The 25,884-nt window shown below is 53.7% G+C and overlaps 1 protein-coding gene across 5 annotated transcripts in view; it reads left to right on the plus strand.

The window, feature by feature from the left end:
- Window positions 1–24,806, plus strand: part of P2RY2 (purinergic receptor P2Y2) — a 35,302-nt gene extending 10,496 nt beyond the window's left edge. The window contains exons 1-3 of one of the 5 annotated variants that reach the window (XM_022593759.3): window positions 7,485–7,665; window positions 17,621–17,903; window positions 22,871–24,806. In XM_022593759.3, coding sequence (XP_022449467.1) covers window positions 22,875–24,005 — 1,131 coding nt within the window. In that variant the 5' untranslated portion in view covers window positions 7,485–7,665; window positions 17,621–17,903; window positions 22,871–22,874 and the 3' untranslated portion in view covers window positions 24,006–24,806. The other 4 variants (XM_022593754.3, XM_022593755.3, XM_022593758.3 and 1 more) reach the window with 4 other exon arrangements.
- The last annotated feature ends 1,078 nt before the right edge of the window (window positions 24,807–25,884 follow it).

The following is a 25,884-nucleotide window of genomic DNA, read 5'->3' on the forward strand; positions in this document are numbered from 1 at the left end:
AGCAAAAATTGGAAACAATCCAAATGTCTACCAACACAGAATTGGTTAAATACATTCTGGAACCTCGATACGATGGGATACTCTGCAGCCCCTAGAAAGAATGAGGAAACTTGCAATGTGCAAGTTGAAGAAGGAAGATTAAGAAAAATCCCCGAGGTACAATTGAGTGATAAAATGCAAGATTCTGTGTATTGTGTATGTTATGTTTGTGTTTTAAAAAAAGGAAAATAGGGACTTCCCTGGTGGCGCAGAGGTTGAGGGTCTACCTGCCAATGCGGGGGATGTGGGTTCGAGTCCTGGTCCAGGAGGATCCCACATGCTGCGGAGCGGCTAAGCCCCTGCACCACAACTGCTGAGCAACCCCCGCTCACCATAACTAGAGGGAGCCTGCACACAGCAACGAAGACCCAATGCAGCCAAAAATAAATAAATAAAAATAAATTAGGGCTTCCCTGGTGGCGCAGTGGTTGAGAGTCCACCTGCCGATGCAGGGGACACGGGTTCGTGCCCTGGTCTGGGAAGATCCCACATGCCGCGGAGCGGCTGGGCCTGTGAGCCATGGCCGCTGAGCCTGCGTGTCCAGAGCCTGTGCTCCGCAACGGGAGAGGCCACAACAGTGAGAGGCCCGTGTACCGCAAAAACACAAAAATAAAAAAAATTAAAAAATAAAATGGATTGCGTTTAAAGAAAAAGGAAAATAAGTAGAAATATTTGTATTTGCACAGAGAAACTCAAGGATACACAAGAAAATAATGAAACCACTTTCTAGCTTATGGGTGAAGGGAGAAGTGGGAAGTGGGTAGATGAATAATGGAGAATGGAGGGAGGCTTTTCTCTGTATATCTTTTTTTCTTGTATTTTTAATTGTTGAAACGTAGATACATTATTCATTCAAAATTTTAAGTAAAAAAGTTAAAAGACAAAGAAAATTTACATTAAAAACCACAAACAAAGCTATGTTAGGTAAGTGCAAAGTAGGGGATGGTAAGAGTGATATAAGAAATAATAAAAATTGTGACTAAAAGCATTAAATGGGCTAAAAGGGAGATACTTTTATTCATTTAAAAAATACAATCCATGGACTTCCCTGGTGGTGCAGTGGTTGAGAATCCACCTGCAAATGCAGGGGACACAGGTTCGATCCCTGGTCCGGGAAGATCTCACATGCCGTGGAGCAACTAAGCCCTTGTGCCACAACTACTGAGCCTATGCCCCACAACTACTGAAGCCTGTGCCCTCTAGGGCCTGCATGTCACAAGTACTGAGCCTGCGCGCTGCAACTACTGAAGCCTGAGCCTAGAGCCCGTGCTCCACAGCAAGAGAATCCACTGCGATGAGAAGCCCGTGCACCGTAACAAAGAGTAGCCCCCCTTCACTGCAACTAAAGAAAGCCTGCCCGCAGCCAAAAAAAAAAAAAAAAAATCCATAATGAGGAAGGCTTTTATATATTGAATCATAGAGCATCAAAATAGATGAAGTACAAATAGAAGGAGAAGTTAATGTAAATAAAAAAGTATTAAGAGATACATCATTATCAGTCTGATAGGTTACATAGGCTAAAAATAAATATGGATATACATTATTTTAAAATGTATGTGTGTGTATGTGTATGGTTCAACTAAACTAATAAAATATCAAAAGATGGATCCTATAAAAAGTGAACACACATCTCCTTTTAAAAATTCCATAGAACACATAAAAAGTAAATTATAAAAAATAAAATATACATAAACTACAGACTTTAATTAAACCAACGTCCCCCTATACACCTGAAATAAAACTAGAAATTCATAACACAATATTCCTTTTAAACAAAACAAACAACTCCTAAGCCTAAATATTCCCCTAAAAAGACTTTTACTGGGTCAAAGAGAAATAAGAAATTCAATGACCAACTATTTATAAAATAATGATAAAGAAAACTTTACATATCAAAACGTACAATGTGCAGCCAAAGCTAAATTCAGAGGGAAAACATAGCTTTAAATGCTTATGTTATTTAAAAAAATGCCAAGAAACAAAATAGGCATTCACTTTAATAAGATTGTAGAAAAAGAACAGAAAACTACCCCAAGGTAATTAAAGGGAAGAAAATAATAAAGATAAAAGCAGAATTACTTAGTAAACCATAGAGCTGAGAAATAAATTCAGGTGTGTTTTAAACAAGCAAACAGAAAAATGTCCATGGTATGTCATATAAAACCTGTCATGACTTGGCCCTTGCAGTTTATCTATCCCTTGACCCGGCCCCCCACACTCACCTCCTGCCATTCTGAACTATGGACCCCTTGCTATCTGAACCAAATAGATTGATTTAAATAAAATGTTTGAGAGAGAGCTGGTTCTGTGAGCTCTTGTTGGTTGCTTACCACTGTCATCCACCAGTCAAGTCCACCTACCCTTTAAGGCCCAGCTCAAATGCCCCCTTCTCCAGGCAGGCTTTATGGATCCAAACTACAGCTCAAGCCAGACTGGGGTAAGCTCTGCAAAAGAATGGGTGAATCTAACATTGGGGGCAGAGCGGAGGTTACATCCAACCGTGGGGGTAGAGGAAAGCTGTCTGGTAGAGGGGGCCTTGAACTGATTAGTGAAGGAGAAAGGATTCCAGTCAGCAATGAGCAGGGGGAAAGATCTCTCCAGGAGGAAGGAAAAGCATGAGCAAACGCAGCGTTGTGTGTGAATGGACTGAGTGATTTGGAAAACTGTGGGATGCCTCATGTGACTAGGTTGTGGAAGGCTGATAGGGAGTGGGGACGGGGGGGTGTGGAAAGGTCAACGGGGCAGGTCACGAAGGACCTTGAATGACACACTGAGGTGCTTATGCTTCCTCCCGCTGTGGGGGATGGAGAGTAGCCAGAAGTTTCTGAGCAGGATTGTGAGGTTGGAGCTGTCAGATGGTCAGCTCCCTGACAAGCCCCACTCTCACTGAGGTGGGGGAAAGCAAGGTGGTGGGTGGTGTGCGGGGGGGATCCCTTCAGCTGGCAGGCTGCCCAGGAGAAGCTGGGGAGAGGCAGAGTGGGGAGCTCTGGCTCTGGTGGCCTGGGCCTGGGGTTGGGATAAGGGGCCTGGCCCTGAGTCTGTTTCTCCTCCTTGACCCATTTCCCAGCTTCTGCGAGCCACCTCTCCACCCCCATCACGACCAGGGAGAGGCTGGGAGGCAGCTCCTGGCTCCTCCCCCAGTCGCCAAGGGGCTTTTCTATCCACCCATCTGGCCCAGCCCCTGCAGGGGCCTCTGTGGTCAGGTCTTTGTGTCTGCACAGTGGCCTTCTTTGTCCTGAGCAACAACCCCCTCCCTCTTGCCCTTCTCTCTCTGCCTGTGTTACAAAAAGCACCAATTTTGCAGAGAGGCTGGCCAGGGCTCTGATCTTGGCTTCCCCCACTGAGTCTCTCTGTGACCCTGACCAAGCCATTTTGCCTGAGCCTTAGTTTTTAGTTCATGAAAAGGAACTGTGTGAGGAATCAAGCTCCTGACAAGAATTGGTCTGCTAGTTAGTGGGAGGTAAACAACAAATGATGGCCACACGGACCCCTACCCAACCTCGTGCTGCTCACTGAAACTCCTGATTACATCTCCCACCTCATCCTTATCACTGCCTGGCCAGGTGGCCATCATTTGACAGATGAAGGAACCAAGTTCTGAGGATAGGACTGGCTTCACAGGCGTTGACCCATGCTTTGAAGGTCCCTGTACTTGATTTAATGCTCTACTATCCCATCTTGAGATTCATACTAATTTTTGAATAAGGGGCCTGCATTTTCATTTTGCCCTGGGTCCCTCAAATTATGTAGCTGGTCCTGCTAGTAGAAAGGTAGAACAGAGGCTTGCCTAGGCCTGGACCAGGCTTCCTGCCTCTGGGGCTGCCTCCCCTGGGTGCCAGCATCTTGGCATGCCAAGAGCCAGAGCTTCCAGGCCGCATTTGACATCAGAGGCCTGGCCCCTGCCCTGGAAATCTGAGGAGCACAGTTCCCGGTCGGTGAGGGAGGCAGGGATGGTCCAGGCCAATGCAGCAGTCCAGAGAGTTAGCAAGACAAGGCTGCTGGAGCCAGCCCAGCCCTGTGTAACCAGAGCTGCAGCGTGGGTCCCAGTGCCATGGCTCAGTCATCACTCCGGGAACTCAGCAGGGCCTTCCTTCCCAGCCCACTGCAGTTTCAGGGCCAGGAGACCTACCGCAGACTCACTGTGTGATTTGGACATTCACTTCCGCTTTCTGCACTTCAGTTTCCCTATATGTAAAATGATAAAGATAACACCTACCTCTTAGGGTTCTGGTGAAGATTAAATTAGATACTTTAAGACAATGACTAGGGCTTCCCTGGTGGCGCAGTGGTTGAGAATCCGCCTGCCAATGCAGGGGGACATGGGTCCGATCCCTGGTCCGGGAAGATCCCACATGCCGTGGAGCATCTAAGCCCATGCGCCACAACTACTGAGCCTGCGCCCTAGAGCCCGCGACTCACAACTACTGAAGGCCGCGCACCTAGAGCCCATGCTCTGCAACAAGAGAAGCCACTGCAATGAGAAGCCCACGCACCGCAACGAGGAGTAACCCCCACTCGTCACAACTAGAGAAAGCCCGCGCACAGCAGCGAAGACCCAACGCAGCCAAAAATAAATAAATTTATATAAAAAAAGAGACAATGACAAGCACAAAGAAGGTGATCAGTAGAGTTCTTACTCGTTTACTCATACAATAAATATTCATTGAGGTTGCCCAGGTGACAAAGACAGTGCTGTGTGCTGGACATTTAACTGTGAACAGGAGGGACCCTAGCCCTACCCTCAAGCAGATCCCCATTAGAGGAGGAGATAGATATCGACAGTGATAAGACTGTGGTAAGTGATGTGACAGAGGGAGGTACCTGATGGGGCACCTGGGCTGGGACTTAGAGGAGCCATGGTGGGGAGTTAGGAGAAAGGGCCAAGGGTGGAGAAGCATCAAGGGGCACAGGCAGGGGGAGCTGCAAGTGCCAGGCAGGAGGCGAGTGAGGACTCAGCACTGCAGTCTGACTGGAGCAGAGGCAGGAGGGGAGGTGGGGGGGAGGAAAGGCCTGGTGTGGTAGCCTGCAGAGCCAGGATTTATCTTGAGGGTGGTGGTGGCCACCAGAGGGTGTAAGGCAGGCAATGGATAAAGGGGGTGATGGCACCTGTGAAGGAGGGCTTGGAGGTGTCACGTCCCAGCTGAGCGACAAGACCTGAGCCGGGGCCGGGGCTCCACCCCCAGCACAAATTCTCAGAGTGGGTTTTCTCAGGGGAGATGAGAGCAGTCAGAGAGGGAAGATGAGAAGTCTTGAGAGAGCCAAATGCCTCCTCAGGGTTGGAGAGGCAGGAAGCCTCCTAATGCCTGGCGAGAAGCACTCCTGGGCTTGCCCTCCCCATCCTGACCCGCTGCTGCTAATGGAGCCCTGCTCCCTGCTTCCTCTCGTGGTCCCCCCTCCTCGTGGGGACCATTACGTGTCTGGGCCTTCGCCACTAGCCCGCCTTGGTCCCCGCCGTGGCGACTTGGCTTGGTTGCATGCTCTTCCACCCAGCTGTAACGGAGCCTTGTGTGGGGCTTGCTATGGGACTCGCTGGGCCTCAGTTCCCAGCCGGATCATGGTTCATCAAACTCTTACAAGAAAATGTAAGTAAATACAAAGATAAAAGCAAAGGAGCTCAGGTTGAAGTGGGATGGGGGCTCCTCAGGCTGCCCTAAGTAGAGGAGACTCAGCTGGGGGATTTGGAGCCTGCTGGACTGGATGATCTCCAAAGCCCAGTAATGAGTGTCAGGGAAAGATGTCAGGAGACCTAGACTTCCAGCCCCTTATTAGAGGGGAATCCTAACCCTTTGAACCAAGGTCACTGGGGATGATGGGCAAAACCCTGAAAAAAGGACACCAGACGGGCCACTGAAAAAGGGGTCATTATTGCCATTTTGCAGAAGAGGAAACTGAGGCTCAGAGAAGCATCAAAGGAGGTGAGGCAAGATGGGACTCAAGGCTGTGGTGTTCAAGGGCAAATCCCTTGCCTCTGTGCCTCAGGCCTAAGTCACCTGTTGTGGTAGCTCAGACCCTGTGTTTCTCAGGGATGCAGTTTCTTCTGCTGTAAAGTACGGGACTTGACCAGAGCAGGAGCAGAACCTGGGCTGCCCACCTTCCAGTCGACTGGAGGCTGCGGCGGAGCCCTGGCTCCGCATAATGGTAACAAAGGAATTTTTTCTCTGGACCTAAATAGCAGTTACAGTAGAGGGCTGATGGGAGGGGCAAGAAGGGGGCTGGCTGAGGCCTCCAGTGTCCAGGGGGCCTTCCCCACACTGAGACCCCAAGGCCCGGACTCCATAAGTAGGGGCCACAGAGATTCCTAGCCCCCTAGAAGCTGCATGGACCAGCTTGGACAATAGGTGGAGGAGGCTGGACAAGAGGCCTTTGTGTCTCCCGGGTGAAGGTCCCTGGGGCACTGCCGAGGCGGCTGAGCCACACAGGACTGTGTGTCTACCCTGCTTCCACTCCTGGCAAGGCTGCAGCCAGGCCCCAGTCAGCTGATGTGGAGCCCAGCAGGACTCAAGGTCCCAGGGCCCTGGGCAAGCTCCTTGGCCACAGAAACAGACCTCCTGTGCACTGGTCCAGACACTGACTGTCTAAAGCCATACATGGAAGGTCACTGGTTGTTGGGAGGGTGAGTGTAATTGCCTCTAATTCACAGAAAAGGAGGCCCTGAAAGGGGCTGGAACTGGGTCAAGGTCTCCCAGAGTCAGTGCTGAAGCTGAGCCAGAACATGCACTCCTGACGCCTAGACCAGAATGAGAGAGAGAGGGACATTCATTCATTCATCCATTCAAACATCCAACAAGTATTGAACAACTCCTGGGACCTCTGGGACCAGTGAGAAGAAGGCAGACAGGCCTGGTCGCTGCTCTCCTGGAGCTCACAGTCCAGGAGAGGGACAGACATAGGGTCCCTGGCCACAGGAGCCATGGGAGTGGGGTTGAGGGTAGAGAAGGGAGTGACGTCTGTGTCTGGAGTCGTCTGAGAAGACAGCTCAAGGGAAGCAGCTGAAGATGACCAAAACAAGCCGAGTGTTCAGGAAATTTCTAGCGACTCTTCTTGGCTGAGATTAAGCACAGAGAGCACAGGGGAGGGTCCCCCCACCCTCCTCTCCAGAGCTGGAGAGTCAGAACCCTGAATGCCCGGATTTCCTCCTGGAAATAGGAGGCGAGTGCTCTGAGCAAGGTGCCTGGGAAGAGTGGACACAGGTTCGGGGAAGGTCTCGCGGTGGGCAGTGACAGGGGCCACAAGGATACCAAACTTTGCAAAACTTTAGCGTCTCTGAAAACCACTCATCATCCCGTATGAGGAAGCCCAGGGAGCCTCGGTCCCCAGGCGGTAGGACAGTCGCCGCCAGCCCCTCCCCGGGCAGCACCCGAAGCGGACTCCGTGACCCCTCGGCCCTATCGCCCGGCAGCGTCCCCAAGTGGCTGGCGGAGTGTCTGTCGGGACGGGAGGTGGTGATGGCTGTGCCTGGGTCTGTCCAGAGTCCGTCCCGCCCCCGGCCTGACCCAGCAGGGTAGGAAGCCGGGCGGGGCGGGCGGGGCTCTCAGGCACGTGGGTCCCCGCCGCGGCGACTGGACGCTGGCGCTGGCAACCGGGAGTCGCGGCCGGGGCACTGCGGGCTGACGAGCGCCCTGCGAGGTGAGGGCGGGCCGCCTGCAGGGCCCGGAGACGAGGAGACGGCGGCGGGCGGGCCCGGATACGCGGCCGGTGGCGGCTCAGCCGGCACCGGGCAGGCAGAGCGGAGCGCGCGGAGCTGGCCGAGGAGGCGCGGTTCCCGGCCGGTGTGAGCGCTCCGGCAGGTCCGTGGTAGAGCTGGGTCTCCACTGGAGCTTCGATCTTGGGAAATGTGGACGGATACCCGCACGGATACCCGGGTGAACGTGCACGGATACCCGGTTGAATGTGCGTCCGCGTATTTGGGAAAGTCTTTGTCACTGGGTGAGTGAGTGCGCCCCTGCGGGGTCGAGTTGCTGAACCTGTGGAACTTGTTTGTGTTTGTGCTCTGGTGTGGGCGCCCCGGCAGCGTGGGACCAGAGCCAGAGACAGGCCAGCCTTGGAAGCCCGCTGAGCCCCCTCCCTCCAGGGGCGCTCTGGGGGACAACCTCGCCTGGGCATCGGCAAGACTTGGGGGGGCCAGAGCAGAGGCCTAGAAGGACAGTTAACCCTCTGTCAGGGCAGTTTTAATCTGGCAGGCTGCGGTACGAAGGGTCAGTCAGGAGAAAGACAGTTCCCTCTCTCCCCACCCCAACTAGGGCTGCAGGTGTCAGGCTTGGGGTCGCCGGGAGCCAGACCCAAGGGCCAGGCCCTGCTGCGAACCAGAACTGCCAGTTTGGAGTCTGTGGGACTGATGGCAACTGTTCCTTTCATCATGCATCCGCAGCTTCCCTGGGCCCACAGCCTGAAGTGCCCACTTTGTTTGGGATCTAGGCTGGAATAATGGGGAGCTTTTGAGGGCCAGGGTGGGGCCCAGATAAAGTCTCAGCTATCTATTGGTGGGAGCGGCTGGGAAAGAGAGTCTTTGAGCAAACAGAGCCCCCTAAAAGCTCTCTGGAGACCCAGAGAGCTATACTCCTTCGTGCCTTGTACACTGTGACCGTGGGCAAGGCATGTCCCTTCTCTGAGCCTCAGTGGCCTCGTCTGTAAAGGGGGAGTAATAATGATGTGGAACATGAGGACAGTTGAGCTGGTGTGTGGGTCATGTTCAACACAAATATCCTCCTGGGCAGGCTCAATGCTTGGGGGTGGGGAGATCAGTTCCTGGAGGGAAATTCCTGAAACCCAAATCCCAATCATTCTCCTCCTTGGGCTAAACTTTCACAGGACTTCCACTGGACTAAGCCTGAGCCCCTTGGCCTGGGACTTAAGGCCCCTGAGAACTGGTCCTTGCTACTTTCTCCAGCCACCTCTCCTGCCTGACTCTTCACCCTCTAGTAAATGCATGTAAGCTGCTGTGCACAGTAGTCAGTTTCTTGCTTCTGGACCATTGCATATTCTATACTCACTGCCTGAACTGCCCTCCTACTCTCATCTTCTTCAGTTGGAGAACTACCCAGCCTTGGAGGCCAGTTCAGATGCCCCCTCCTCTGGGAAGCCTTCCTTGATTCCCCCAGCTGGGTTGGAGCCTCTTCTGTGCTCTTGCAGTCCTGGTCCCACTTGGACTGTTACGGTCTCTGTCTGTCTCCTCCTTCCCTCTCCCAAGGTCTGGGGACCCCTGGAGGGCAGGAACTGGGTCTCACTCATTTTTGTGTTGCCAGGACCCTGCACAGTGCTGAGCTAAACTGGGAGAGCAGCAGCAGCCCCTAACCCCTGCCCCCTGTCCCCAGCTTCCCCAGTGAAAGCCTGTCTACAGTGGAGCTCCACGTCATTACAAAGAAGGGGAAACCAGAATCAGGTCACCAGAATGGGTGCACAGATTGTCAGAACAGTGTGTCCTGGGGCACTACAGGACTCAGAGTGCACAAGCTGAAAACGTGGATTTCATCCAGAAGGCAATAGGGAGCCTTGGAAGTTTTGTGAGCAGGGCATGGTCAGAACAGCATTTCAGAAAGATCTCTCTGGTTGCAGCGTGGAGAATGGATTGAGTAGTGTTGAGTACGTGAAGCTTAGGGCATTTGTGAGATTGACACCAGAACCATCCAAGCATTATTTAAAGTTGGAGCCCTTGTCCCCTTGGCCAAACAGTTCTCTGAGTCCTCAGATGCTCTTGCTGAGGAATTTGGGGAGAGTTAGGACTCTCCCTCCCCTAGTAGGAGCCAGGAGACTTGAAATTGATCTCATCCCAGCTTTGCCCCCAACACGCTGGGTGACCTTGGGACAGTTCTTGCCCTGCCAGCCTCTAAAAGGAGGCCAGGACCAGTGAAGTCTTGAATTGAGAATATGTGGGGCTGGGGGGAGGGGAGAGCTGACATGAAAGGCTTATCACTTTCCACTTCGTCTTACCTTGGGCTGTCCTGGGGTCTGGTTGGAGGGGTTGGAGTGTCACGGTGGGTGACACTCACAAATGGTTGCCAAGCTTGGACTACAAAGTGAGACTATGGCCCCTCCTTTTTTGTCCTCCTCCTGCCCAGGGTGCACAGAGCTTTGAGGTTTCTGGATCCTCCAAGGACCAGCTAAAAGAGTGTGAGAACATCACCAAGTCCTCATAGGTGACCCCGTGAAGGCTTTGATTTGGCTTCTTTCCTGGCTGTGAGGAGCCACTGTGCCCCTTTAGGTGTCAGTTTTGCCATCTGTAAATTGGGCATGATGGTCCTTGTGTCTTCGGATGCAGGTTGCTATGAGGATTCTTAAGACAGTGTCTAGGAAAGGGCCTTGTAAGCTGTAAAATGCAATGCACAGGGGAGGCGCGTGATACTTACAGACCTAAATGCATTTTGAAGACGATACAAGAACACAAATGCAATAGTGAGGGATCGTGCTAGTTATTGGAATTTTAACTATTGACAGCCTTCCTCTCCCTGCCCTCTCTGCAGAGACAGCTTACTAGTAACATTTTATAAATGTACTTCATTTTATCGTCCACCAGCCCTGTAAGGGAGGAATTATTACTCGCATTTTGCAGATAAGGAAATAAAGGCTCAGAGAGCACCTTGACCAAAGTCACAAAGCTGATGAAAGCTGGGATTCCTGCCTACCTGCCCTACCTAGCTTATCCCTCCGCATTCAAGACAGAAGCCCCATCTGGGTGAGGCCAGGTCCTCTAGTTTTCAGGCTGAGGGAAGTTTGAATTCCATCCTGAAAACACGTCTTCAGTTCTTGCTTGTGGCCTGATTACCCAGCTGCTGGTAAGATAGTATCTGCTCAGGCTGCCCACAGGGCTGGAGAAGCCTTGCTGATCTGGGTGAGAGGGGGTGCAGTTACCCCGGTGAAATCTTTCCTCTCCCCAGCTTCCTTCTGTGGGTCTGTCTGGTGTACCTTTTGACCCACACCTTCCTCTTAGGCCTGCCTTTGTGTCCTCAGGTCTGGCCTCTCCCAGCCATTGGGAGACTGGCTATGGGGGCCTTCCCTGACCTCTGTACTCATCCTAGAGGTCAGTTGCAGGACTAGGTCAGGCCGGGCCCACTGTCTCTCTCTGTCCACATCACCCAGCACAGGCTGGGTACAGAGAAGGTGCCAGTGAGTGTTTGGGAAATGAACGACCAGGTGAAAGTAGGTGTATAATAGAAGAGAAAGATCTTGCTCCATGGAGAGATACAGTTGGTTCTTGAGCAGAGGGGTTCCTCTACTCCTCTGTCATGCCATCTCCAAGGACTGAGTTGTGTCTGGTCCAGTGAGTAGCTGGAGTCCCTGCTGGGAAGGTGGGCAACCTAGGCCCTTCTGGGCAGCTGCTTCCTCCTTGGTGCTCCACCCTGGTGCCCTGTCATCACAGTGACAATGACACTGCCTGGGCACTGAAGCATGGGAGGAGGGCCTCCCTCAGACTTCCTGGGGCCCTCTCCTCTCCTCTCCCCCTGCCTTGGGGAGGATCCTGGTGTTGCTACAGCTTCCTGGTGAGTGCCCAATCTCCCCAGCCTCAGCTTGTGGGAGGAGTCTTGCTGTGGCTGGGCTGTGGGCCAGCAAGGATGCTTTCCATCTCACAAGGAAATCCAGGGCCAAGGGATCAGCTCCCCTCAACGGACCATTATGTGTGTAGTCTCCTTCTTGATCCCTCCTTTCTTTTTTTTTTTTTTTTTTTTTTTTTGCGGTACGCGGGCCTCTCACCGTTGTGGCCTCTCCTGTTGCGGAGCACAGGCTCCGGACGCGCAGGCTCAGCAGCCATGGCTCACGGGCCCAGCCGCTCCGCAGCATGTGGGATCTTCCCGGACCGGGGCATGAACCTGTGTCCTCTGCATCGGCAGGCGGACTCTCAACCACTGCGCCACCAGGGAAGCCCCCGATCCCTCCTTTCTGACCCCCCTTTCCTATCCAACTTCCATGTGGCACCATCTTTGCAAAGATCACCTCCTACCATGTCCTTCCCTGCTTAAGCCCTGCCAGGGCTCCTCATTTTCCTCAGGATTGAGGCCTCAGCCCGGCCTTCAAGCCTTTCCGTGTGAGACCTCAGGCCCTCCCACATTCTGTGCCACCTAACCCTCCACTCCAACTTCACATGACCCCCCAGTCTTCCCCCGACAGGCCACGCTGTCACACCACGGCGTCTTTGCACGTGCTCCTCCCTCTGCCTTCAGTGCTCTCCTACCTTTTTGTCTACCTGACAAACTCCATATCATCCTTCAAGTCCCAGCTCAAATGACCCCTCCTCAGGGAAGCTCTCCCTGACTACCTCCCCACGCCAGTTAGAGGTTACTCTGGATTCCTCCCCAGGGCTTCCCTTAGTCATGGCTCAATCACTCAAGCGGACTTGGTCCATGTCTGTGTCTTTCTCCCAATCCGGACTGGAGCTCCTCAAGGGCCTGACAGAGTCTGATCTGAGTCTGGGTTTGCAGGGTCTTTCCGAGGTTGGGCATATGGGGGTATTAGCAAGTGTTTGTTGAGACACTGTGACTCCTGGGAAAGCAATTTATGATTGTGTTACTCTGAGAGTCTAGACTCCCGTGGTTCTGAAAATCTCAAAACCAAAGCTATCAGAAGCAATGAATAACAGAAGCGAAGAAACATTTAGCGTTCACTCCTGGAACCAGAGACTCCTGGAACTGGACTGTAAGAACCAATGAACTCCAAATCCTGGAAGCACTCTGAGTGAGACAATCAGAATCACAGGCTCACGTATATTCTGGCCAACACTTTTGTCCCTTTTCTACCTTGGGGTCTCCATTCTCCCTCTTTCCTCCGAAACTGGACCCTTCCTGCTTCTCCACAGACCTGATCACGGCCCCTTCTAGGAGGCTTCCCTGACTCCTCTGACCATGACCCCTCCTCCTCTGCTAGGTCACCTGGTAAGACCCCCTGCTGAGAAGTGTTCGGGGTCTCTTTGCCAAGATGGGCAGATGCAGCCTCCACATTAGGACAGTGCATGATCTGCTAGCCCCACGGAGCACCCACCTGCCCCCTTGTCTTGCTCATTCCTCATGAGCTGTCTTATGTAGCAGTGATTCTCCCTGTCTGACCAGTGAAGAACCTGAGGCTCAGAGAGTGGAACTGACTTGACCAAGATTGCACATCATGGATGGTTCCAAGTTGGAGCCTGAACCCAGGGTTCTTGCCTCTTGAGTACGGCTGGAGACGTTCGAGTGTGATAGGTTGGGGTGGAGTCCAGGGCATTGTGGTTCTGAACTTGTTCAGTTTAGCAACTGTGCGGGGCTGTGCTCAGAGGTGGATCAGATGGCTTGGAGTCCTGCCCTGGAGTGGGTTTGGGGGTGCTCAACCCCACACTGAAAATTAGAAGACTAGACCTTGATAAGGCCCTTCCTCTTCAGGAGTCTCAGTTTCCTGATCTGTAAGGTGGGAGGACCAGCCTAGCTGACCTGAGACCCACACACTCAGATGCTCTGAGCTCAACCCCAGTGGGTGGCTCCTACGGTCAGGATCCTGAGGGCTCCCAAGGGGGAGAGAGATTCCAGAAGGGGCTACAGAGACCCAGGGCCTCCAGCGGAGGCTGCAGAGGCTTCACACTACACCTGCTGATAACATCTGAGGTTAGCCCTCAGCTGTTTCCCCAGACAAGCCCCAGTGTTTGTGGGCAGAAAGCACACCAGACAAGGCTGGGGACCTATTGGCCTTCAGCCGCATGGAGGACATTTGGGAGGGGGCAGAGGATGACTTCCAAGATTCTTCCTATCCTCCAACCCAGCCTTGCCCTCTCTACTCCCCTCAAGCCACAGGGATGACTGACAGTTTCCCAAACATATTGCCCCAGTTTTTGCTCACTCTGCTCCTCTTCTCTCTCCACCCTCTTGACTCCTACCCATCTTTCAAAGGCAGGTGTCCTCTCCTCCAGGAAGCCTTCCCTGATCACTGCCCGCCCCCCATTCCCATTAGCGTCCCTCTTGGTTCCTTCAGCTCTCATCACCTTAAGTTGTCGCTGACTATTTCTGGTTCTTCCCCCGTCCTCTTCCCTCCACCCTCAGCCTTGACAGTGAGCTCCTCAAGATCACGGAAGGGTCTGACCCACCTCAGAGTCCCTAAGTGCCCCGCACAGGGACAGGTGTAGGTATGGCAGCCCCTGTAAAGGGTGAGTGGGTGATAGGGTATGGTGGGGTGTAAGTCCTGCTGGGGGTCCCTAAGCTGCCCTCCCTTCTGAGGATAGCCTTCAGTGTGGGAACCTTGATCTGTGGTCAGTCTGGCTGTGACTTTGCTTCTCTGCCCATAATACCTGTGGGTTTCCTGCCCCTCTTATCTTCCTGGGATACCCCCATCCTCCCTGCCTTCTTCACGTGCTAAAATCATATCTCTTTTAATTATTTCACAAAATGAGTCTAAATCATCTCCTTTAGTTATCTCGACAAACTTACGAGGCAGGTACTGTTCTTAGATTGCAAGGAAATTGAGAGTTAAGTTGTGGAGCTTAGGCTTGTCCAGATCCTATAGCTGGGAATGGCAGAACTGGGATCTCTCACCTGCCCAGTGCCCTCCCCTGCCCCTCAGTGGTGTTCTGGATCCAGAGCCTCTGTTTTCCCTTCACAGCACTCCACCCCCAGCAGAGGCAGGCAGCAGGAGTTTCCAGAATGGTGATGGGTCACTTTCCCCTGTCAAACTGGACAGGGCCAGCCAGGTGGGTATGGAGCAGGCAGTACATTCCAGAGCCACCCTAGTGGAGAAGCTGGAATGTTGTCCAACCACCTTGGAAATTCTGCAACCAGCCTGGGAACTGCCCCAGTCACTCCTCCTGGCTTTGGGGTCACTAGCCTGGGACCACAGGGAGAAAGACCCAGTGTGGGATAGAGGCAGAGCCAGGTTAAGGGAGAGGGTAGTCCGTCTGCATCCTAGGCTTGGCTCTGCCCTTGGCTTATTGGTGACCTTGGGTGAGATCTTGGGCTACCCTTTCTGGCCTTGATGGGTTTTTTTTTTTAACTGTAAGATGGGTACAGTAACCATCATGGCTGCTTCACAATGGGGAACTACCAGGAAGAGTAGATCTTGGGCCCTGCCAGTAAGACGTTCCCTCCGGTGGAGAATTAATCAGGCAAAACTGTGGGGCTCAAAGAGGGCTGGTCAGGGAGCTTCCTGGAAGAGAGGATCCGGGCTTTGGAGGGTATGAGGTAGTTACCCCAAAACTGGGTTCGCCTCTTCATGGGCATCAAGCCAAAAGGCATAACCCAGCCAAAGAGCGGGAGAGGGAAGTACTTACTACTTGCAGCAAGTAAGGAGAACACCGGGGACCTTTCCCAAAGCAGTGTCTCACCGAACAGCAAAATTGGGGGAGCTTTAAGCTAAGGGTACATGAATATTCACTTGCAAGGGATATGAGCAGAGAACTCAGCATATAACTGGGGCAAAGGTTGACAGGGTCTAAGCTTTAGTTGACTGAGGACTCAAGTCAGAAAAGGTCATCATCCTCATTCCTCAGGTTCCAGTTGATCTGGTGGTTGAGCCCTCAAGGGGGGGTTCAATTTTGCAGAACTGCTCAAGAAAGTGCTCCAGGCTAATCTTTACCATTGAAACAGAGCTGGGAATCTTTACAACTGATTTATTGTATTTGCTATTGCTACTTCTCTTGCCCTTAAGATCATTAATTACTGAGACCTGTTCAAGGGCAAGCATTTTTGGCCAGGCTTAAATCCTAGGCCTAATATGGCTTCTCTTATGCCAAGAAAGCCATGCCTGGTTTTCTTTCTCTGGGGAACCCCTACCTTATTTGCTTACAGTCAGGGGCATAGCTCCTAAAGTCAGACAGACGGGGGCTGCTCTGCCATTTGCTAGCTCTGTGACCCTGGAGAGGTCATTCAACCTCTCTGAAATTCTCAGGACTAAACGAGAAGAGGTTGATGGAGCCATCTAACATGGAACTTGGCACAGAGAAAGCATTCAACTCTTGTTATGACATAGCTGTTAGAAGATAAGGGAGGGTATCCCTAAGCAAAGATATGACCATGGGACTGCTTTTGCTGTGTTGGAGACAGAAAGATGAGGGTGAAGGCGGAGAGGGAGAGTGGTGTGGAGGACGGCAGGCACCAGATCAGCAGGGCTTTGAGTGCCAGGCTCAGGAACTTAGATGTCAACCTGAGGGCAATGGGGAGCCATGGAAGGATTTTGAGCTCCATAGTATGTGGTCAGATGTGTGGTTTAGGAAGACCCATAACTGCAGTATGAAAGATGGACAGGAGGGGCAGGAGTGGAGGCAGGGAGTAAGCAGGCTAGTGCAATGGTCTGGAGGAGAAATGCAGGCTCAAAACCACGGGGTCGGGAAGAGTGGCACGTCTAAGCCACTGCATTGGTCGAACTGACAGGGCTTGGTGAGTGATGGTTTCACATGGGTGGGAAAGAGAGAGGTTGTCAAGGGTATACTGGAGCTTTGAAGCCTGGAAGGATGGATGGTAGAGACCCTTCTCAGAAATGGGAGAGTGGCTTTGAGAATGTGTGTTGTTCTACCTTAGTCTTTTGAGTGAAGATATCTGCCTAGGAGGAGAAGACTGGGTGTGACCCTGGTGGAGTGGGTGAAAAGGTGAAGCTCTTTCTTTCACCTTGTCACTAGACTCCAGAACAGACTGGCAAACAGCTACCAGCCCGCTGGCCAATGTCAGCCTGAGACTCCTGGGGCAAGGTGCACTGGGAAAACGGTGGTCCAGGGCCTTTCCAGTGCCCCTTCCCCCTGCCCTATTCCTGAAGCCACCCATCTCCTCTCCCCACTTTCCCCCATGCTTGCATTGTACTTCCAGCTTGGGGACCTGGCTCAGCTGTCTCAGACCCCGCTCCCCCATTGCAGGGAAATGAAACTGGGAGAAAAAGGAAGGGGATGTTCTTCTCCGAGATGGGTCTGAGGTTCTGCTGGGGCCTGACCACACAGAGGCGTTCCTCCACCAGGCCACCATCCCCTCACTGAAGCACTGTGCCTGCTCTGTGGGAGGAGCTCCAGGCAAGACATAAAACTAGGGCCAGAATCCAGACCTGGGTTCTGCTCTTGGCTCTGTCCCTGGCTTATCGTGAGGCCTTGGGTCTTAGTTTCCTCCTCTGTCAAATGGGAGGTTGGCAGAGGTGATTTCTAAAGGCTGTTCCAGGCCCTGACTGTTTTAACACTCTGGGAGAGAGTGTGTGTGTATATACTGTGTATACATCTGAGTATGACTATGTACATCTCTGTGTATCTGTGTATCTAGGTGTATCCATGCCTGTGTGTGTCCTTGTGTGTTTACAACATCTGTGGAGGAATGGTTAGAGGTGGGATGAGGGAGGAAGGGTATTCCAGATAGAGACCCAGCTTGAGCTAAACTAGATTGGCCAGAGTACTGTCGAGTGTACACTGGACAAGGAGGGTATTGACTGTTTCCAGACCAGGACCAAAGGAGGGGACACTGGAGGCTCAGCTCAACTCTGCAGGGTATGGGGGAGACCCTGCCTGGCAGAGCCACCCTCCTGTGAAAGGGGACCTGGGCCTGAAGGCTGGGAACAACCGTCCCTAGAACATGTGAGCTAAGGGTGGACAGCTAGGGGTTGAGGGTGTGCAGAGGACACTCCTGCCTACCGGGACAAGCACACCAGCTCACCTCTTTGCCTCTTTCAGACCAAGACTGGAGCAGAAGAGGCAGCCCGGGGAAGGCTCGGCCTGGCTGACTTCCTGTGACCCAGAGCCCAAGCTGTCTCCACCTCCCTGTCTCAGGAGCCCAGGCACTGCCTGCCCTGAGAAATGCTGGAAGCTGGGCGAGGCCCCAGGCCAGGGGACCTGTTTTTCCTGTTTCCCACAGAGTTCCCTGCAGCTCGGTCCAGGGGTCCAGGCGGGTGCATTCATGAGTGAGGAACCTGAGCCTGCGCTGAGCATCCTGACAGCGAGAGCAGGGGCTGGTCAGGTATGGGTGTGCAAGGGCAGGGTCTACTGGCTGGGAGGCTGGGAGGCTGGGAGGCTGGGAGGCTGGGAGGCTGGGGCCGGTGCACTTGTGCATGTGTATACACTGAACTGGGGGTAAATCAAGGGGATCTGTGCCCTGCTCCCTCGTTCCCAGGCTGTGATGAATTCAGGCTTCAGAGCCAGACAGCCCTGGGTATCAAACCCAATCTTTCCAATTCCTGGCAGTGTGACCTTGAACAAACAGCTTAACCTCTATGGCGGCATCTGCCAAGGAATGAGGTGAAGGATGAAATGAGGATGCTGCAGGGAAGTTGCTCTGCCCAGACTTGACTCCTACAAAGTGAAGGAGGGTGGTGATCTAGGATCAGGAGCTCCTGATCAGACTGACCCATGACCTGAGCCAGAGATGGGTGAGGTAAAGGAATGTGAATCAGAGAGCTGACCCATCTCCAGAATGCCTGGGTCCGGTTCCCCTCCCTCTGGCATTTCTCTGATGTGTCCGGAGTAGGGCAGGGCTCTTGAAAGAGAGACAGTCCAGGAGCCTGCCTAGGGCAGGAGCAGGCCTCAGGTGAGCTGGGCCCCTGGAGGGCTGTTGTGACCCCTGGCCACCTAGGATCAGCTGCTGAGAAATCCTTCAATGTCATTGTCCTGTGAAAGGTCCTCAGAGGAATAAGGGAAAGGAGAGCCACCATCATAAAGCTTAGCCTCCTCTGGCCTCCCATAGCTCTTGTGCTTGCTTCATTCATTCATTCACTCACTCATTCATTTATTCTCTCATTCATGTCATACCTGCTTTGGATCAGGCCTCTTGCTGGATGATAGGACCAGAGAAAGGAATCAGATGGACCCAGCCCTCCAGGAGCACCTGGAATGTGTTGGGGTAGAGAGTGGAAGGACAAATTCCCAGCAGGGTGTGAGGAATGCCCTGGGGGATTAGTGATGGAGGGGGAGAGCTTCAGAGATGAGGTGACATTTGAGAAGAGCCTTGAGGGATGGGCAGGATAGAGTGCAGTGTGTGTGGGTCTGGAAAGGCTTTCTAAACAGAAAGAACAGCAATACACAAAGGCAGGAAAGCCTGGCAGGCACTTACATGGCTCACATCTCCCTCCACACTAGGAGCTCTTGAGCGCAGGGCCAGCCAGAACTGGACACAGAGGGGCTGGTGAGTGGTGTTGGACAAAGGTAGGCGGGAGCTGGTCCTGGGGAGCTGGGAGTGAGGCCCTAAGGGCATCAGGGGTCAGAAGAGGCAGTGGAGAGGGTTGATGGAGAGGGCTGGGCACTTGGCTGTCTCCATAAGCAGGGGCTGGTCAGAGGGGGTGGGGCAGGAAAGATGTTCTCACAGGTTGGTGGGCCAGCCTGTGGAGGGAGAGGACAGGCAGGGTCAGTCTGGACAGGGGCCACAATGATAGAGTCCCCAGCTGGCCTGTGAGGGTGGAGGTCAGGATGTCTTAAAACAGGTGGAAAGGGCAGCTCCCTTGGTTCATGAGAGACTTAGGGAAGTTTCTGCCCCTCTCATCAGTGTCAGAGATTCCATCATGAGTAATTAGCAAGAAACTGTGTAGAGCAATGAGATGTTGACCATGAAGGGAAGATGAGGGCCCTGACCCCGACTCTGAGGAGAGACCCAGCAGGCCTCAGCACCTGGGCAGGAGCGGAGCAGCAGTGGGGAGGTGGGGCTGGGGGGGATGCTCCCTGAGCAGGGAGTACAGAGGGGCCACCCTCCCTGTCTCCAGCAGGGCAGAGCACCTCATGGGGGAAGTTTGAGAACCACAGTTCTACCAGGCCAGGGGATTCAGCCCATGAGAGGTCTGAACCTCAGGAGGGCAGGAAATACCTGATGTCCTCTGGGGCTCTGTGGCAGAGCTGCACACCCCAAGCCGGTGTCCCCAGGGGGAATGACTCCACCACAGATTCTTAGTCTCACACCCGGGCTTCCAGGCTCCTCCTACAGCTCCTGTGAGCCAGCAACTCCTGCTCATCTCCCAGTGCACCAGACCTGCTGGTCCCAGCCTTCGCCCTTCCCCACAGTCCATGATGTGGCATCTCACACTTACCATGCCTGACACTGAGTTCCCCCTTCTCCCGACCCCTGAGCCTGAGGCATCCTGGCCCCTCCTCCATGCAAACTCCCTCTGGGCCAGTCTCTCCAGCCACCCTCTCAAACAGCTCTCAGACCTCTTCCCTCACGAGGTCCCCAGGCCTGACCCCAGCTTGGGCCTTGGAGTCATTCCCCTGGTCCACCACACTCACCTGCTTCACAGCCTCCAGGACCTTCTATCTCTCTCTTCCACCCCTGGCCTGAGAGAGCTCCCCAAAGATTTCAGGAAAAAGCCGCAGGTGAGCTGAGCCTCGAAGCTTGTAACACACAGCGTACCTGCTGTGTGCCAGGCATGGCTCCAAACGTTTTACACGAATTACCTAATCCTCACAGCAGCCCTGTGATATAGGTTCTGTTAATCACCTCATTTTACAGACGAGGGAACAAAGGCAGTCTGTGTTCAGAGGCCGGGTTCTTCTTAATCACCGGAGTTTGCTGCGCTGATGGATAGAGTTGTAATTTCAACAGGTGGAGGCGACAGGTGTGAATGGATCCCAGATTGAAGGAGCAACATGAGGCTGGGAGGCGAAAAGCATTGGGTGCATTCAGGAAACTGCAGGTCACAGGGGATGTGGCTGGTGACAGAGGCTGGATTATGAAAACCTCTGGTACCAGACCGAAGAGCTGGGTTTTCTCCTGAGAGCAGACAGGAGCCACAGGAGGTTTCAAGCAGGAGAATGACTTTGTCTTTTCCAGAGACCCCTCTGGACTGGGGAGACTGAGGCTGGAGACAGGGAGGCTGATGCAGTGGCTCCAGCAGCAAGGGTGGAGGTGACACTGGGCTGCAAGGAGTGGAGTGGGATGCAGGAAGTGCTTTAATGCTGGGTCCTGAGTCCTGGCCCCAGGCCAGAGGGGTCCCAGCAGTTTGGCCCTGCCAGCGCCCCCCACCCCAACCCCATACCTACCTCCTCACCCTGGATCTGCCCCGGCTCCTTGGGGAGGAACCTGTGTCCGTGGGAGGGAGGTCACAAGTGCAGGCTCCCTGCCTCCTGGTAGCATCTTTGCTGACGATATGAGGCAGGGAAGATGGGGGAAGGGGAGGGTTATGGGGAAAGAAGGAAGCTGAGGGAGCAGTTTGTCCTTCAGCCCCCCCTAATCTTAACTTCATGGGCCTCAGGCTGCTTCTGGGAGACCAGGCTGGGCAAGAAGCTCAGTGTCTAAGGGAGTGGATGTCACCGGCCCCGCAGAATCTCTGAGCCCCAGCCTCTCAGGACCCCAGGTTCCAAAATGAAAGGGATTTTACAGCCCCAGATTCTCAGGGTGGGGAGGACACACACGACATCTGTCCTCTCTGTCATCCCAGACACACCCACACATAGGGCACAAGTCCTTTTGCAGACTCTGCTAGAGAGATACTTGCACACCCCCTTAGCAGAGAGTTCACTACCTCCTCCTACAGCCCCTTCCATTGTGGGATGGACCCAGATAGGAATTGCAGCCTATTCCCAGCCTGTGACCTGGGCCAAGTTACTTGAATAATCTGTGTCTCAGCCTCTTTATCGGAAACCTGGGCATGACAACCTGGCTCCCACAACCGTGTTGTAAGGATAGAATGAAGTCACATGAATAAAGCACACATAGTAGTAGTGGGGCTTGAATAATGTCAGCTCCCCCTGCCCCTTCACACTATTAGAAAGTTATTCTTTGTGTTTGTCCCAAACCTACCCCTCTGGGACTCCCGTTATGATTTCCAGCCTACCTCCTCAGACCTTTGGGCACACCTTTGCCTTCCAGACTGAGATAGTCTGAGACAGAGCTCTTGGTCACGTTGGAGGGGTGGGGAGAGGAGGAAGGTGGCATCCTGATCTCCAGGTGCTCACTGTCTGGGTGGTCAGGCATCAGATATGCTCACTGGGGACAAGGTAGGAGAAGGTCAAGGTAGTGATGATGCATGAAGAGAAGCTGGGCAAGCCTGGAGAAGCTGAATTTGCCCCCCAGCAGAAGTCCCCCGATGCCCCCACTACCACCTACACCTCAGACTTCCCTGGAATCTTCAGGAGGGTCACAGCCCCATCTGGTAGCCTCATAAGCCAGGGAGCAGAACTTCTGTTTACAGATGCAGAAAGTACCAGAATAGGAGTGCCTAAAAATATTTGCTGAGAGGTGAATGAATGACTGAAGAGGGAGACCCTTGTAAATACTCCCTCAAATACCAAAATACCAGGCACAGGGCCAGAGCCTCCTCAGAGAGAAGAAAGCTGAGCCAAAGGAAAGAACTTCCTAATGCCACCAGGAAGGTGTGGGCTGCCCACTGGCCACAAACAGGCAGTGGGCACTGGGTGTGAGGTGGACCCAGTCAGCCTCAAAGGCTCCTTTCCGTGAATCTCAGATGGTACCCCTTTGGGACCACCAGATCCTCAGATTCTAGAGCTCAGAATCCTAGATCTAGAACTCTGTGTTCCTGAGGTTCTCAAACAGGGTCACTGATTTTTTTTTTTTTAAGGCAAGCTGGTAAGTATTTTAGGCTTTGAGGAACATATGGTCTTTGTCACAACTATTCAACTCTATGTAAACAGATGGGCATGGCTGTGTTCCAATAAAGCTTTATTTACAAAAACAGACTGGTAGGCTGGATTTGGCCCTCAGGGGGTATTTTGCCTCTCCCTGTTCCAAAGTGTTAGAATTATATGATCCTGACAGTCATGGATCTCATGCATCCTTAAGGTTCCAGGGTTCCAAGGTTCTGGGCCCCCTGGGTCCAGGGAGAGAGGCAGATCAGACACAATAAAAGCCTTGAACGTAGTTGGGCAGATCTTAACCGACGGAGTCTGTGGGCACTTGGGGTCCCTCATGGCCCTGGTCAGGTGGGGGTGTCAGGCTTCCCTGCTGGGTCCTGATGACCGTTCTCCCCACCACCCCCTTCCCTTCAGGGCGATGGCCACAGGCCCGGGCCTCTGGAATGGCACCATCAATGGCACCTGGGATGGGGATGAGCTGGGCTACAAGTGCCGCTTCAATGAGAACTTCAAGTACGTGCTACTGCCTGTGTCCTACGGCGTGGTGTGCGTGCTCGGGCTGTGTCTGAACGCCGTGGCTCTCTACATCTTCCTGTGCCGCCTCAAGACCTGGAACGCCTCCACCACATACATGTTCCACTTGGCCATGTCGGACGCGCTGTACGCGGCCTCCCTGCCCCTGCTGGTCTATTACTACGCCCGCGGTGACCACTGGCCCTTCAGCACAGTGCTCTGCAAGCTGGTGCGCTTCCTCTTCTACACCAACCTTTACTGCAGCATCCTCTTCCTCACGTGCATCAGCGTGCACCGATGCCTGGGTGTCCTGCGTCCACTGCGCTCGCTGCGCTGGGGCCGGGCCCGCTACGCCCGCAGGGTGGCTGTTGCCGTGTGGGTGCTGGTGCTGGCCTGCCAGGCACCCGTGCTTTACTTCGTCACCACCAGTGCACGTGGTGGCCGCATTACCTGCCACGACACCTCGGCACCCGAGCTCTTCAGCCACTTCGTGGCCTACAGCTCCATCATGCTGAGCCTGCTCTTCACGGTGCCCTTCGCCATCATCCTGGTCTGTTATGTGCTCATGGCTCGGCGGCTGCTAAAGCCAACCCACGGGACCACGGGAGGCCTGCCGCGGGCAAAGCGCAAGTCGGTGCGCACCATTGCCGTGGTGCTAGCTGTCTTCGCCCTCTGCTTCCTGCCTTTCCACGTCACCCGCACCCTCTACTACTCCTTCCGCTCACTGGACCTCAGCTGCCACACCCTCAACGCCATCAACATGGCTTACAAGATCACCCGGCCGCTGGCCAGCGCCAACAGTTGCCTTGACCCTGTGCTCTACTTCCTGGCTGGGCAGAGGCTCGTGCGCTTTGCTCGGGATGCCAAGCCACCCACAGATCCCACCCCTACCACCCAGCTTCGCCGCAGGCTGGGCCTGCGTAGGTTCAACAGAACTGACACTAAGAGGACAGAAGACTCGGCCAGCAGTGAGAACTCTAGACAGATAGAGTCCACACCGCCTGGTAGTGAAATCACTAAGGACATCCGGCTGTAGGACCTGAACCCCTTGGGCCTGTGCCAGTTTGTGTCGGGTGGGACTGTAGACTTGTCCAAATGGGACAGTCTCCCCAGATATGGACCATCAGTGAATCAGGCCAGATGGTCAAGGGGGCCATGACCCCAGTGCTCTGTCATTTGACAGGGGCGCAGTTTGTTCTCTGTGGTCCAGAGAGCTCAGCAGTTCCCACATCCTGAGTCACCATTTGTATGTGAGATTTGGGGGGTAAGGTTTTAAGAAAGGCAAGGGTTTGGGGCCAGCGCTGCCCCTGGCCTGAATCCCACATAAATACCTGGCTGTGCCTGCCAAGGTACCTAGGCTGGGCTCCAGACTAATCAAGTCAAGTGGAGAAACAGGCCCAGAGAGGAAAGTGACTTAACCAAGGTCACACAGCCAAGCCTGTGCCTGAGCTACCTGGGAGGGACAGGGTCGCAGGTTGACCAGAGGACGCTGGTAAGGAGTCAGGGCTGAGCCAGAGGTTCCCACGATGAGTCGGAGTGGTCTGAGTGCCACTGTGGGCTCAGCTCTGAGGAGGACGCCCAGCCCAAGGGATGAACGTCTGGGAACTGATGTCATAAACCCATCTGGAGGCTGGGAGCCAGTTTGAGGCTGGGACTTGTACTAAAGGTGTTGTTACCTGCTGAGCCGGACCCCGTTGTGTAGTTGGAGGTTGGGGATACAGCCTGGCGAGCTCTCACCATCCACACTAGTGTCCTTTCTCCAACCTGTTCTCTTCTGCCTCCCCCGTAGCTGCCTCAGTGGTGGCCTCATACGAGGAATATAACTGCACTCTCCAGACCCCAGGCCATCCTCTACTTTAAAGTTAACTGGCTTTTATGCCTGGTTTTGCTGGGTGCAGAGGGGAGTCAGGTGGGGTCCCAGTCCTCAGGATCCCCCAGTTTAGGATTTAATGGCGATGACCAGTCATGCGCTGGTGAAAGTTCAACCATTTAGCTGACTCTCGGCGGGGGGTGCGGGGGTGAGGGGAACCCCTTATTTGCAGCATTGCCAGTTTCTGTGGTACAAATACTCCTGCCACAGCCAGTTTCAGACTACCAATGTGATATCAGCCTCCTTGCAAAATTCCTGAAAAATTAACAGAGGGCTCTTGAGAGCAGGTACAAGTTTCTCTAGCACACCACTGGATAATGCTGAGTGGTTGGGGCAGTGGACCAGGGCATCAGGGAAGGCTTCCTGGAGTGGGTGGACTTCTGAGAAAAGCACTTCATCAGAGAAGAACATCCAGGTGCAGGTGCATTCTAGGCAAAGACATGGGGGCAGGAGAGCAGGGCCTGCAGGAACTGGAAGCTGGCTGGGCAGTTGGTACCCAGGTTCAAGGCAGGAATGGGGAGGGTGGGCGGGTCACAAGGAGGCCAAGTCAGGGCTCCCTCCTTGCCCTAACCATGAGGTTTCTTTTGCACTGGGGATAAGCGTGGGAGAGATTCACTCTTCCTGTCCAGTCCTCTGCCTCTTGGGAAAATCCAGCTACCTGGCATAATGGTTGGTGCTCAGGCTGGGTCAGAGCTTAGTGTGGGGGAGATGAGTGTCACCTGGGACAGGTTCTGGGTCTAGCCAGGACCACTCTGGAGATGTGTGGAGTTCATCTGGACAGGGCCCAGCCCTAGTCTTTGGGCAGGAATAGGGCAAAACTGACAGACCTCACTTTGAACCTCAAGGATAAGGACTCTCTCTCTCCCTCTCCCTGTGGGAGAGCCCTTGCCCGATGGGCCCACTCTGCCTGAGAGAAGGTCCTTCTTTCCCCACCCCACCTACACCTACCTCCTATGACTTCTCCACCCTTCCCACTCTGCCTCTTCAAAACGGCACCCCCCAGAGGTTGCTCACGTGGGCTCCCCCATGTGACAGGGATCTGTCG

The sequence above is a fragment of the Delphinapterus leucas genome, chromosome 7 (assembly GCF_059928025.1).
Source record: "Delphinapterus leucas isolate spDelLeu-1000000601 "Yukka" chromosome 7, BTC_Dleu_Yukka2, whole genome shotgun sequence".
In the NCBI taxonomy this organism is placed as follows: domain Eukaryota; kingdom Metazoa; phylum Chordata; class Mammalia; order Artiodactyla; family Monodontidae; genus Delphinapterus; species Delphinapterus leucas.